General features: G+C 43.4%; 1 protein-coding gene across 1 annotated transcript in view; it reads left to right on the top strand.

Annotated features, from left to right (window-relative positions):
- The window catches only part of ACAD11 (acyl-CoA dehydrogenase family member 11), a 258,546-nt gene that overhangs the window by 208,302 nt on the left and 36,281 nt on the right, over positions 1-13,963 (top strand). Inside the window, exon 18 of the mRNA XM_033929962.1 lies at positions 10,248-10,364. Coding sequence (XP_033785853.1) covers positions 10,248-10,364 — 117 coding nt within the window. The remainder of the gene's footprint in view (positions 1-10,247; positions 10,365-13,963) is intronic.

The following is a 13,963-nucleotide window of genomic DNA, read 5'->3' as shown; positions in this document are numbered from 1 at the left end:
TATTTTTAAATTGTTATATGCATTGAAGTACTTGACATTGCGTGTGCAACAAATTTTTAATAAACTTGAAACTTGTAAGACCTGTTGGTAGATTTCTTTCAAAGTACACTGAAGAATATGAGTAATCTTTACAGAGAAATCAAGAGATTATATTCCAATATCCAGGCTGTGAGGGCCACAGACTGGATGTCAGCATGAGCCAGCACTCTTAGGGGGTTATGGGGACAAAACACTTACAGCAAGTTGCCTGACATTGGCTTCCCTCTTGGATAAGAAAGAATAAAGGGGGAAGTATGGCTTCATTTGGTTTGTTTGATTTTCTTGTTATTGTTGATGTGTATATTTATTGTTCAAGCATGGTTTCTCAGTATGATGTGCTGTTGGTCTTCTTGCTGTTTGTAGAAGAGAATCAACATTCCCTGTTAGAGGTAGGAATGGACCTACATGCCAAAACCATCATAACAGGAGTTCCTTGCAGCTTTTTGGAGGGAACCAAAAGAGGAGCTAAGGATTTCTTCCTTCACACGAGAAACAAAGGAGCCTCCTCCTTCAGAGGAGGTATAACAAAGGCCTTTCTCCACAATAGGCCAAACAAATAGGAAGAACAAACTGTATTCTCCTAACAAGGAAAGTCAGGAATAAGTAGGGTCTCCTATCTAGGATGTGATGTGAAAAAGGTTTTGCCTCCTCCTGATTCCCCCTATTATTACATATATATCAAACTGAATGGTTCCTGGTCTCTAAACAAAATATAATATTAGACAAAGGAAATCCAAGTAAACACATAATGCAGTTTTTATAATATAAGGTAATTTATTTGAGGAACAAAGGAGTTTTTTTTATAGTAGTACCACGAGGCTGCCGCCAGAAGTCATGGCAGCCATTTTGAAGAGGTAGCAGTGAGTGCACATTGCTCCTGCCCATTTCTTGCAAGACCACCAGATTGCACCAGACCAAAAAAAAGGAAGATTTCAACATCCAAAACAGATCTCAGGAAAAAATGCACAAAGTTTGCTGCTAAACTTAAGTTCACTTTTTTGACATTTTGATTATGTGAATATGCCACAGTTTAAAGTGTGAAGTGATTAAAACATACATTGAGAAAATGTTAGGTTTATTTACAGCTTTGTGGTCATTCCAGTGATTTATGAGCACTATATTCATACTGGGAGTCATATCCATCTTTTTCAGTTATATTACATTTAACACATTTGTTAACACACTTTGAAGTCCGATTATTTGTGGGATATTGAGCAGCAAGACCACCAGATTAGGCAGGAAGGCTTGTGGTGATACTTGGGTAGGGGCAGGGAAGAGAGTCTGGATATTCTGGGATGGGAGAGGTGGAAGTAGAAGAGGCAGATCCAGGGGGGGTTCTTGATGTTCTGGGGATTGAGGGGAAAATTGACACACTTTAGGCTGAGACCCAGAAGTTATGCAGCCAATATTCAGTGCTTTTACCCACATAATTTATTGATCAAAGTTAGAGCTGCTATTTTTGTGGATCTAGTTAGTCGTTTAACTTTGTGGGCATCAGCATGGAAAATTGCTAGCACCCACATAGCTGCCAGTTCCTCCCTAACTCCACCTTCTGATCACCCCTCTCCAGCCTACTTCAAAAGTGGTGACTGCCTAATTAAGTACTCAGTTTGGATTCAGTGTAGTTGGTGTTTATGTCCAACATGTAGAAGGAAACCTTAGTTCTGTACAACATTAATTGTCCTATACAATTGAAAAACCTCCAATGGACTTACGGTATCACCCAGGTGATGAAAACTCTCATTGAATCTCTGAATTACTAGCCCTTCCTCCTTCCAGATATTTAAATACTTCAGTCAACGTTGATACCTAGGTATTCAGCCCCGGGCTGTACTTGGATACTGATTCTAAATATTTGGGTGTAAGGTAGTCTCAGGAAGGTATATGAGTACCATTGATGTACAGCGCTGGTACCCAGAGCTAGTATTTTGCTGTCCTGGCTTATCTTGATACTTTTCTGGTTGCCAGTGCTAAATATCAGTGCAGCCATGATGACATCTGGCTCTGGGATATTGCTGGGGTGGTCAGGGAAGACTTTCAGAACAGCATCACTTATCTGAATAGGAGCTGCTTCTATATTGGGCCCTATGAGCTCAAATGCCTGTTCTAGGAGGCTGCATTTTTGGTGGAAATGACCTCAGCCCATAGAATCAATGATTCCCAAATACTAAGGGATCAATGTTCAACTGTCAGATAATGAGCGTTTTGCTCACTGTCGACAGTATTATTCCCACATATCCAAAGCTGGGACCTGTGAAGGCTTCGACTTTCTATATGCAGTTATTTTTAAGCCAGTTAGGACATCAATAATAATAAAAGGCTAAGCGCGCATGCGCTTTTCAAAAATCATGATTCCTGGTGGCGTGAGGTGTGCTTCTGTGCCAGTCCTCACGGCGCCTGCGTGTGACTGTGCAGAAGACACCAGCAACTCCTCCCTCCCGCTCCTCTTCAAAGCGGCCTGCTGAGGTTCGCCAGCCGCTGTAGCGAACCTCGCAAGCCACTCTCCACCTCCGTGCAGAAGAAGGAGTCGGGGTTGCCACTGCCGTCACACTCACACGTCTTCCTGCAGCCCCGCCCACCGCCATGAAGCAGGAGAACCTGTCCTCGGCGCGTCACTGTCCGCCCTCACTCGCCGCTGCCTCTCACTCACCGTCTGCCCTCTCTCCCTGCCCGTGTCCTCGCCGTGTCCCTCCCGCCCTCACTTGCCGCCGACGCCACTGATCCTCTTCTTCAAAGCAGCCTGCGATTGGGGCCGGCTTTAAAGAACCTCGCAGGCCTCTCTCCAACCTAAGTAGCACGCTCCCTCTGACGCACGGGAAGACAGAAGGGGCCATGGAGAGACAGGGAGAGGGAAAGGGGGCTGCTTTGGGGGGAGGGGTGTGCTGGGGGGAGACAGAAGGGGCCATGGAGAGATAGGGAGAGGAAAAGGGGGCTGCTTTGGGGGGAGGGGTGTGCTGGGGGAGACAGAAGGGGCCATGGAGAGATAGGGAGAGGGAAAGGGGGCTGCTTTGCGGGGAGGTGTGCTGGGGACAGACAGCTTTGCTCGGGGGGACGACAGAAGAGGACCATGGAGAGACAGTTAGGGAGAGGGAAAGGGGGCTGCTTTGGGGGGGAGGTGTGTCCTGGGGGCAGACAGCTTTGCTCGGGGGGGGAGACAGAAGGATACAGGCAGCGGCCAAGGAGAGAGAGATAAAGAAACACAGACAGACAGACAGACAGATCTATTCTAGCACCCGTTAATGTAACGGGCTTAAAGACTAGTATCATATATACTCAAATATAAACCCATCCAAACATAAATGAGAACATCCCTCCCCCTTTTTATAAGGGGAAAAAATTTTAACTCAAATATAAATCGATAGTTTATATTCAAGTACCGAGGACAGGAGCAATTCCTCCCTTCTCCAAGGTATCCTGTCTGCCGGCTCTGCAACCAGCCAGCCTTCCCCTTTCCCTCCTTACCCCCCTCTCTGTCCCAATCCCTCTCTTCCCTGTGGTGACCTGTCAGCTTTGCACCCAGCCCCTCTTCTCCCCTCCTGGTCCGACCACAGGCCTACCTTACTGCCCTGCTGGTCCAGCAATGAGCCGGGACAGGTGCAATTCTTCTATGCTCCTGCCATGCAGCCTCTGTAGTAAAAATGGCTGCAGTGAGTTACCACATCAACCTCGTGAGAATGCGGCAATCTTGTGAGGTTATTACTACAGAGACTCCCTCTCTCATCCCCCCGAACATGTGCAGCATTTTTCACCACTGCCCACCAGCCCCATGCCCATTTCTCCTTCTATCATCCCTCTCCAGTACCATGCCACATCTCTCCCTCCAATACTATATTCAACATTCCTCCCCCTTGCATCCCCTTAATCTATCCCTTTGTTCCCTCTCCACCACCACATCCAGCATTTCTTCCTCTCATCCTTCTCTTCTCCATGCATCTCTATCTCAATCCTCTCTCTCTCATGCCCAACAATTTTCCTCTTCCTTCTTTTCTCTGTGTTCACTAGCTCTTTCCTTCTCACTCACACACTCATGCCCAACAATTCTATTCCCTCTCTCCTATGTTCCAAATTAGTGCCCCTTTCTTCCTCTCTTCTGTGTCCCATGTCCATGCCCCCTCCCTTCCTTCTGTTTCCCAAATTCGTGCCCACTCCCTGCCTTCCAACCTTTGTCCCAGATTTGTGCCCCTCCCATGTCCCAATGCGCTCCTTCCCTCCCTCTTTTCTCCCTTTGTCCCACGATCATGTCTCCTTTCTCCCTTAATTGCTCGCTCCAGGGCTGCACTTGCTTCCTTCAGGGCCTTCCAGTTGGGCTTCTCCTTCCTGCCTTCAGCTGTACAGGGACGCAGGCAGTGGCTCTTACACGCTGCACATGGTGACCCACAAGCCTTCCCTCTGACATCAGCTCCGACGTTGGAGAGAAGGCTTCTGGGTCAGCCATGTGCAGCGTGCAAGAGCAGCTGCCCGTGTCCCTGTGCAGCTGGAAGCAGGAAGGAGCTGAATAGCCCTGAAGGACGTAACTGAGATCCCCTGCTGACCCAGAAGGCTTCCCTCCAATGTCAGCTCTGACAGCGGAGGGAAGCCTTCTGGGTCTGCTTTGGTGGAGTAGGAAATGCAGTTGGAGGGCAGGAAGGAGGGCATGGGATCCCCGGTAGCGGCAGCCATTAAGGAGGAAGGGGGGTGGGAGACCTGTGCAGTGCCGTATGCCCCTAAGGGTGCAGAACCACATGTTGAGAAACTCTGCCTTAGACAATAAACAGTTAAATGTCTTGTCCAAGATCACAAGGAGCAGCACTGGGATTTGAACCAGGTTTCTCGGATTGTCAGCTCAGTGCATGAACCACTAAGCTAGTCCTCCACTCCAAACCTGACCACTTAAGTGGCTAAGTGCTGACTCTACTCCTGGAATGCCCCCAATATAGTCAGCTTTGAGTTCAGCGCTAACTGCGATGTTCAGTAGCACTTATCTGGTTAAATGCCACTGAATATTAGCGCCTAGCCCCAACTAAATGATTTAACTAGTCAGCGGCCATAGTAACATAGTAGATGACAGCAGATAAAGTCCATCCAATCTGCCCAACTTTACCCTCTCTTTAAATTACTGATTTTAATTTAAAATTTCCTTCTTCTTAGTTGGCCCAGAACTCAAAGCTCTGCCTAGGACTATGCTTAGGTTCCATCTACTGAAGTCTCTGTCAAAGCTCACTCTAGCCCAGGGGTCTCAAAGTCCCTCCTTGAGGGCCGCAATCCAGTCGGGTTTTCAGGATTTCCCCAATGAATACGCATGAGATCTATGTGCATGCACTGCTTTCAATGCATATTCATTGGGGAAATCCTGAAAACCCGACTGGATTATGGCCCTCAAGGAGGGACTTTGAGATCCCTGCTCTAGCCCATCTAAACCATCCCAGCCATCAAAGCCCTCCCCAGCCCATCCTCAACCAAATGGCCATATACAGACACAGACCATGCAAGTCTGCCCAGTATTGGCAAAAGTTCTTCAATATTTACAATTATTTTCTGATTTGAGATCCTCTGTGTTCATCCCACGCTTTTTTGAACTGTCACTGTTTTCCTCTCCACCACCTCCCTTGGGAGCACATTCCAGGCATCAATCATCCTCTCCGTAAAGAAGAATTTCCTTACATTACTCTTGAGTCTACCACCCCTCAACTTCAAATTATGCCTCTGGTTTTACTATTTTCTTTTCTCTGGAAAAGATTTTGTTCTACATTATTACCTTTCAAGTATTAGAATGTCTGAATCATATCTCCTTTGTCCTTCCTTTCCTCTATGGTATACATATTCAGGACTTCCAGTCTCTCTTCATATGTCTTTTGGCGCAAACCTCCTACCATTTTTGTTGTCCTCCTCTGGACCACTTAAAGTCTTCTTATGTCCTTCGCCAGATACGGTCTCCAAAACTGAACACAATACTCCAAGTGGGGCCTCATCAATGACCTGTACAGAGACATCAACACCTTCTTTCTTCTACTGGTTACGCCTTTCTTTATACAGCCCAGCATCCTTCTGGCAACAGCTACCACCTTGTCACACTGTTTCTTTGCCTTTAAATCTTCAGACACTTATCACCCTAAGGACCCTCTCCCCATCTGTGCATATCAGCCTCTCACCTTCCAGCAAATATAGCTCCTTCCGATTACTAATCCCCAAATGCATTACTCTGCATTGAATTTTAGTTGCCAGATATTAGACCATTCCTCTAACTTTTGCAGATCATTTTTCATGTTTTCCACTCTCTCCTCGGTGTCTACTCTGTTACAAATCTTGGTATCATCTGCAAAAAGGCAAACCTTTCCTTTTAACCAACTCTTCAGCAATGTCACTCACAAATATATTGAACAGGATCGGCCCCAGCACCGAACCTTGAGGACTCCACTACTCACCAGCTATATTGCTTTGAATATTAGGCCCTAAAGACATAGAAATTTACTCCCACACTGAATAAAGAATTTTTCACTGTAAATGCCTTTTTATAATAAAGAACTTAGGCAAGTATTTGGAGTAATTTTTTTTAAGCCAATATCAGATTTTCACTGTACTCAGTTGTCATTTAGCATTTTTCTGTAGTCCCTAAGGTGTCAGTTTCTTCTACCTGTCACTGACTCAAGCCTATAGATATTCAATCATACTTTTTTTTCTTTTGGCTCTAATAGATCTGAGAATGTGATGACAAGAGTATACCATTTCTGATGAAGTAGAAATTTGCATCTTCTGGTATGCTGTGGACAGGTCTGACCTTAGAGGGCATGTTAATATTGGTTATACTGAGAGAATTTGTAAGGTTGCAGTGTGGAGTTCAGAGCACTCATTCACATCCTATTTAATGCCTGGATTCAGCTTATATCATGATAAATGGTTTAGTCTGTCTATTCTCTATAGGGCCCACTAAATTGTCTTCCCTATTGTTTAAAAAATAAAATATTAAGAATTTTTTTCTCTACCACTAAAAACCAAATACCTATTGATGATATTTCTTTCTTTTCTGGGTTTTTTTTTGTTGATTGTGATGGTGGTGGTGGTGATGGTGGCATTTGAAAACAGCCTTTAGTTAGGAAGTCCAATTTGTACAATAAATGATAAACTGTGTGTCTTCAGAGAAAGCAAAGTTTAAGTACAGTATCTGTATCAGGTGGTCTGTGAAGACATATGTTTAGTCTCATAACTCCTTCATCCCTCCCCTTTAAAGTTGCTCTCCCTAGTCAAAGCTATTATATGAAATGTACATAAATTTGCTTCAAATGTGTCAAGGTATTTCTGATTTCTATTGATGATTACATCAGTTTTCCAATTTCTTTTGGAGGACTGTTTTGAAAAATTTACTCCACAGAAGTCACATAAACATTAGATTAAAAGCTGGAATGTTAATGATTATTTTCCCCTTTAGTTAACTAAATTGTCTAAACAATGCCGGCAGCACTTCTTGAGGCCTGAAAGCAAACGTGAGCCAAGTTCTAATTAAGTCCAGATAATACTGGGATGTGAAAAAGTCCACAACATAAACATAAGACAGAAAAACAATACACAAGTAATAAACTCTCGTTTTTCATTTCGTAATCCTTAATGACAGGAGGCCATTCTAATTATATTTTTTCTCCTAATGTTTTGGGTGCAATGGAAATTGTAGTTGTATATGATCTCCTGAAAGTTTGCATCAAATTCTTTGCTTTTGCTCTAATAACAAGCAATCTCATGGGTTATTGACACATGTCTATGAAACTAGTTGCTGTTGCTGGAGAATAATAGTTACAAACAAGCAATTTTACTTCTGTTTATGTATGTGTATGTATTGTTCCCCGTGTTCACCATCTCCCTTTTCTATGTGTCCTATATGTCCCTTTCTAGTATTTCCCTTGTTCCCTCTCCCTGCCTTCACCATCTTACCATTCTATGATTCCCTCCCCTTGTGTACAGTATCACACCTCTATATCCCGATGCCCCCCTAAGTCCAGCATCTTCCTTCTGCGTTCTTATTCTCCCCCATGTCTAGCCATCTTGTGTCCATATACCACCCCATGCAGCATTCCCCTTTTTGTCCCTGTTCCTATGTTCCCACCCATGCCCACCATCTCCCCTCTTTTTGTATATCTCACTGTGTCCAGCTTCTCTCCTCTCTTACTCCCTTGCACCACTCACTCTCTCTCTTTCTTTCCTCCCTCCCTCCACTATGTTCAATATTTCACTCACTCTTCCTTCATCCCCTTCCCTTCTCTCTCTTCCTCCTTGCAGGTCCTGTACCTCTCTCCCTTCCCTCTAGCCCCATTCCCATGGGTTCAACACCTATGTGGGTCTGTATGCTGTATCCAGGGAAATTCCCCATGCCCTTCCTTCTCTTTTCTTCTGTTTCAATGGCATTTGATTGCTTTGGTATTAACTGAAGAGGGAGCTATTTTCCACTGCTGAGGGGAGGAGTTGAAAGATATAAGTGGCATCCTTTTGCAAAGTTCATGACTAAAGGTGGCCAACAGCTTCAGTAGAGAATCCTGTATCTTATAACAGAAAGAAGATTACCGAGGTAAGAACCTAATCTTCCATTGTCTGTAGACTGCAAGATAATCAGCCTCATACATCCGTTTCCTTCCCTTTAGAGCTGGCTTTTCACCTTGCAGAGAAGGCTGAAAGGGCTTGTGCAGGAATGTTCATGCATGCTTAGGTAGCGTTTGAGACTTTTCCAGGTTCTGAGAGAACTTTTCCACATTACCACAGTCAAGACTACCTCTACTTCGGGACACAGAAGAAAGTCTTCTCCAAAGCCTTTAATGTATAGGGTGACTGATTATACACTCATTCATTCTGTACCTGGACTAGCATGCTACATATACGGTAACTTGGACCAGTTCCTTATACCTTGTTTAACTGTACAAAGAACTTGCCTTGAGTTTAGCCAACCATCTGTTTATCCCAACTGAATCTGCACTGCCCTTCTTGTCCCCATTTATATAGGTATCTGCTCCTGGCCCCTTGAGTACATGATAAGCTGTATTGTAGGAAGTGTTAGCCTTATATCTATGTTATTTGAATGTTCTTCCATGCTGTCTATTATGATATTGTTTGTATTGTACTGGCATTTATCATATTTTTGTTACCTTTTTTTTTTTTTTTTGCAGATATTGTTTCATGTTAGTCCTATTATTAGGTTTCAATTTACTGTTTTCAAATTTACCTCATTGATTGTATTTTATGTTTATATTTGGTCATTTTACTATTATGCTGTTAACAAAACTATGCAGCAGTCTCTGGTAGGGGAAAATCAAAAACATGGCATTTGAAATTATTGTTTTAATATGGCATACTGTTTAACTGTTAAAACCAAAGGGAATTGACCCCAACAAATCCACAGAGAAGAAAATCCAGAAGAAACCAAAAAAACTCTGTGAAATGATGATGTTCCACGTATTTACCACTATAGGACCCCCTGGGATCCCTGAAGACGACTTTCTTGTCGAAACACGGACCATGTTGGGTCCCTTAGCAGACTATGTCCCTTAGGTTTTTATGTGGGTGATCTTACTTTATGTGGATGTTTTTATTGTACCTTTGGAACTTTGACATTCTTAATAAAGTCCATTTAAGGAACATCGTCATTCCATAGAGTTTTTTTGGTTTTCTACTGTTTAACTGTTAACATCCTTCAAGGTAGTCTCCCAGGTTGTCCGTGGCTCGCTGCCATCGATGGAGAAGGCGATGAATACCATCGACTATTTTGCAGTTAAACAGTTTTTATTCATTTTAGTATTTATAGACCAAGGTATTTATAGCCTAAGTGGTTTGCATTCAGGTACTCAAGTATTTCTCCTTATCGGTGCCAGTGGGCTCACAATCTGACTAACGAACCTGGGGCAATGGAGCGTTAAGTGACTTGCCCAGAGTCACAAGGAGCAACAATGGACTAGAGGCTGCAGACCTAAGCACTAGGCCACTCCTCTACTTGTACTTGTTGTATACTGTATGCTATAATAAAACAATGATTTCAAATGCCATGTTTTTTGTTTCTCCTTTACCAGAGATGCCTGCACTCATCTGTGGCAACATTAAGAAGTGCATGTCACACACTTTCAAATGTATATATTAGATTTCCAGTGTTGGCATATTTTTGAGAGAGAAAAAATAGTTGTCAAGCCTTGGTAGGTAAGCAACATTAATTTTATGTTTGATTTTTTTTGTTTGTTTGCTTTATTTTATCATCCCTGTAGGAAGTTGTAGCACACTGGATTGCTGAATGCCGTATTGCTATTGAACAGGCGAGACTGCTTACGCTGAGAGCTGCAAAGTCCATTGATACTATGGGAAATGCAGCAGCTAAAAAACAGGTACATTTTGACGAGCAGTTACTTGTGCCACTAACTAATAGTATACAGTGGTGCCTCGCATAACGGCCGCCTCGCACAGTGAACGCTGCGCACAACGAACTTCTTGTCTTGATCCGTACAACGGACTTCGTTTCACACAACGAAGTCGCCCGAGCTGCATCGCTTAACTGGCGCTACATATTTTAAACCTCCCCCCGCCGCCACCGCATATGTTTAAACCTCCCCCCGCCGCCACCGCATATGTTTAAACCTCCCCCCACCGCCACCGCATATGTTTAAACCTCCCCCCGCCGCCACCGCATATGTTTAAACCTCCCCCCGCCGCCACCGCATATTTTTAAACCTCCCCCCCGCCGCCTGGGCCTGCGCTGATCTCTGAATGGCTGCAGTCAGCTCTCGCGGGACTCACAAGAACTAACTGCAGCCAGCTCTCGCGGGACTCACAAGAACTAACTGCAGCCATTCGGAGATCGGCATGGGCCCACACAGGCGTGCAGAGGAATTGCTCCTGATCTCTGCGCTTCTGGCCTGTACGCCACTGGCTGGGAAAGATGGGAGGAATTAAAAAAGGTACTGGGGAATATGTGGGGGGTGATTATAATACACAGCAAGGATCAACAAAACCCCTGTCTCCCCTCCCCTTCACATATATCCCCTCTATATCATGCTAACAGCTCTAACAAGGTAAATTTATCTTTTTTTATGTCATCTTAGCATATTTTATGCTACAGAACGAATTATTTTTTTTTACATGTATTGTTATGGGAAAATGCGTTTCACATAACGAACTTTTCGCATAACAAACTTGCTCCTGGAACGAATTAAGTTCGTTGTGTGAGGCACCACTGTACTTAGAGAACAAATGGTGTTGCTGGTTCTCATTACAGCAGAGACAAACAAAAAGAAAACCCCCTAAATGAGTCCCTTTAAAAAAGGTTTCGCGTTTGTGTTGTCCTCTTCATCTAAGTGTATGTTTATATCTCCTGCAATGATATTGTAGGAAGGACCAATTGAATTATGTAGGACAAATTCACAGAAGTCTTCTTTGGCTTTTGGCCAGCTTTTTGGTGGGACATAGAATAATATGCAGGATAGGGATTTTTCTAACTGGCAGTTGCTAATTTTGCAGGCTAAAATTTCTAGTTGGTCGGTCACTTTGGAATCTAGTAATTCGAACTCAAAACCTTCTTTAAGAATAATTGCTAATCCTCCTCCTTTTTTTCCCGGGCGATTTAGCATAAGGATTTTGAAATTGTCTGGTAGGAGGTCAATTATTATTGGATCATCTTCCAATAGTAGCCATGTTTCGGTTAGAAAAAGACAGGCTATTTGCTTGCTAATGATCTAATCATTAATTAGGAAGGCTTTATTCCTAACAGATCTAGTATTGAGATAAGCACAGGGAATAGATGCGGATGTGGTAGGTTCGGTAGAGGTAGTGGTTTTGATGGGAAAGGATGGTGGATATGTGGAATAGCCTCCCAGTGGAGTTGGTGAGGACAAGGACTGTATGGGACAGTGTGGGACAGGCACATATGATTGCTTAGGGAGAGGAGATAGTGGCTGCTTTGGATGAGCAGACTGGAGTACTCTGTCCAGTACTGTGTCCAGTACTGGTCGCCATACCTCAAGAAGGACATGGCGGTACTTGAGAGAGTCCAAAGAAGAGCAACTAAGCTAATAAAGGGTATGGGGGACCTCTCATATACTGACAGACTGAAAAAGCTGGGGCTTTTCTCGCTGGAAAAGCGACAACTTAGAGGAGACATGATAGAAACCTTCAAGATCATGAAGGGCATAGAAAAAGTGAACAGGGACAGATTTTTCAAACTATGGGGAACCACAAGTACAAGGGGGCACTCAGAGAAATTGAGAGGGGAAAGGTTTAGAACAAATGCCAGGAAGTTCTTTTTCATCCAGAGGGTGGTGGATACATGGAACGCGCTACCGGAGGATGTGATAAGCAGAAGCACGCTACAGAGCTTCAAAGAAGGTCTGGACAGGTACCTGGAGGACCAAGGGATTGAGGGGTACAGATAAGAGTAGATGTAAGGTTATAGGGATAGGATTAGAGGTAAATTGTAAAATTAGTCAGAGACCACTGTTCAGGCAGTGGGCCTGATGGGCCACCGCTAGAGCGGACCGCTGGGCGAGATGGACCTCTGGTCTGCCTCAGCGGAGGCAACTTCTTATGTTCTTATTTGGCCATTATCTGCTATTTTTCTTCTATAGAGAAGAGGGAATATGTGGATAATTAGTGGAAGAAAACTGAATATGAAAATCAAGTGCCAAAGAAGGATGTAATGTAAAAAATGAAGGAGATGAAAGAAATAGCATAAGGAAGCCTTGGAAACAGAGTTAAGAGCACAGATGGAACAAGATGACCAGAAAAATAAAATCACCAGATAAAGAATAAGATTTGTGGCCTGCCCTCTCTCCCCCCTCTCCTCGGCAGACTTGCTCTCCTGCAGCTGCATTAAACTGAACTTCACTTCAGGAGTCTGCTGACGGCGGTCATGGTGTTATGGTGGTCTTCATTAGTGTGGTTCTTGGTCTTGCTTCTTTGGGGGCGGCCCGTTGACCTGGTTCTGCAGACTGAACTTACTATCAAGCCACCTCAGAGATTTTTCTATCTCTTAAATATGTTTTATTTTATTTTTAATTTTTTATCTTCTTTCATTATTTCTATTTTCTATTTCTTTGAATTTTGATCTTGGAAATGTATTACATATTTTTATTTTAATCAGGTACTTTAGCTAGATTGTGAGCCTTCGGGACAGATAGGGTAGTTTTTCTCAAGTACCTAATTTCATTGTAGTTTGATACATTATAAACCACTTAGGTCAGTAAAATGCAGGAGCGGTATATCAAATCTTAAATAAACATAAACATAATCCAATGTCAGATCAATAAGAGGCAGTTCTGAATGGGATCTCTGCTCAGAATACATCATTGTGAAAGGTTATTCTTAAGCCATATTTTAGAAGGATGAGGTGGAGTAATTTCTACTGTTTAAATGGCACTGAGTTATTCAATGTTGTAAATCTTAAGGATGTTTACATATGGTAAATTGGTTAACTTGAATGGAATACAGTTACATCTGCAGATGGATATTATACTAGCAGGAGGAGAGGGAAGCAGGTTACTGGGGAAGTGTTTCTTTTAATGGTGTTGCAGTTGTTGGTGGAGGGGAGGGGAGCTGGGAGGGTCAGGAGAGTGGGGGTGGGACCTACAGGGCATCAATATTTTGCAAGACATTCTGAAGTAATTAAGTCACCTGTTTTTGGATATAGCTATTTGTCAAAATGTCTTCTGATCACATACATGGAATGTAGGCAGCTTTAATGGTTCAAGCAAACATTTAAAAAAGATCCTAAAACGCTTGGTGTGTTAATGTAGATTTGGCACTATTGCAGGAAACTGAAATGTCATTAGCAGACTAAGAAACTTCAAGGAGGAGACTGAATTTTGGCCAGCACTTCCTCAGTGGATTCGTAAAAGAGAGGAGAGGCAATTGTTATTAGGAAATACATACCTTTTGTTACTATTGTATACTCAGGGTGAGGGTGGTATGCATAACAGATTCTTGGGAGGCAACT

The sequence above is a fragment of the Geotrypetes seraphini genome, chromosome 2 (genome assembly GCF_902459505.1).
Source record: "Geotrypetes seraphini chromosome 2, aGeoSer1.1, whole genome shotgun sequence".
Lineage (NCBI taxonomy): Eukaryota > Metazoa > Chordata > Amphibia > Gymnophiona > Dermophiidae > Geotrypetes > Geotrypetes seraphini.
This window is presented reverse-complemented; position numbering and strand designations above follow the sequence as displayed.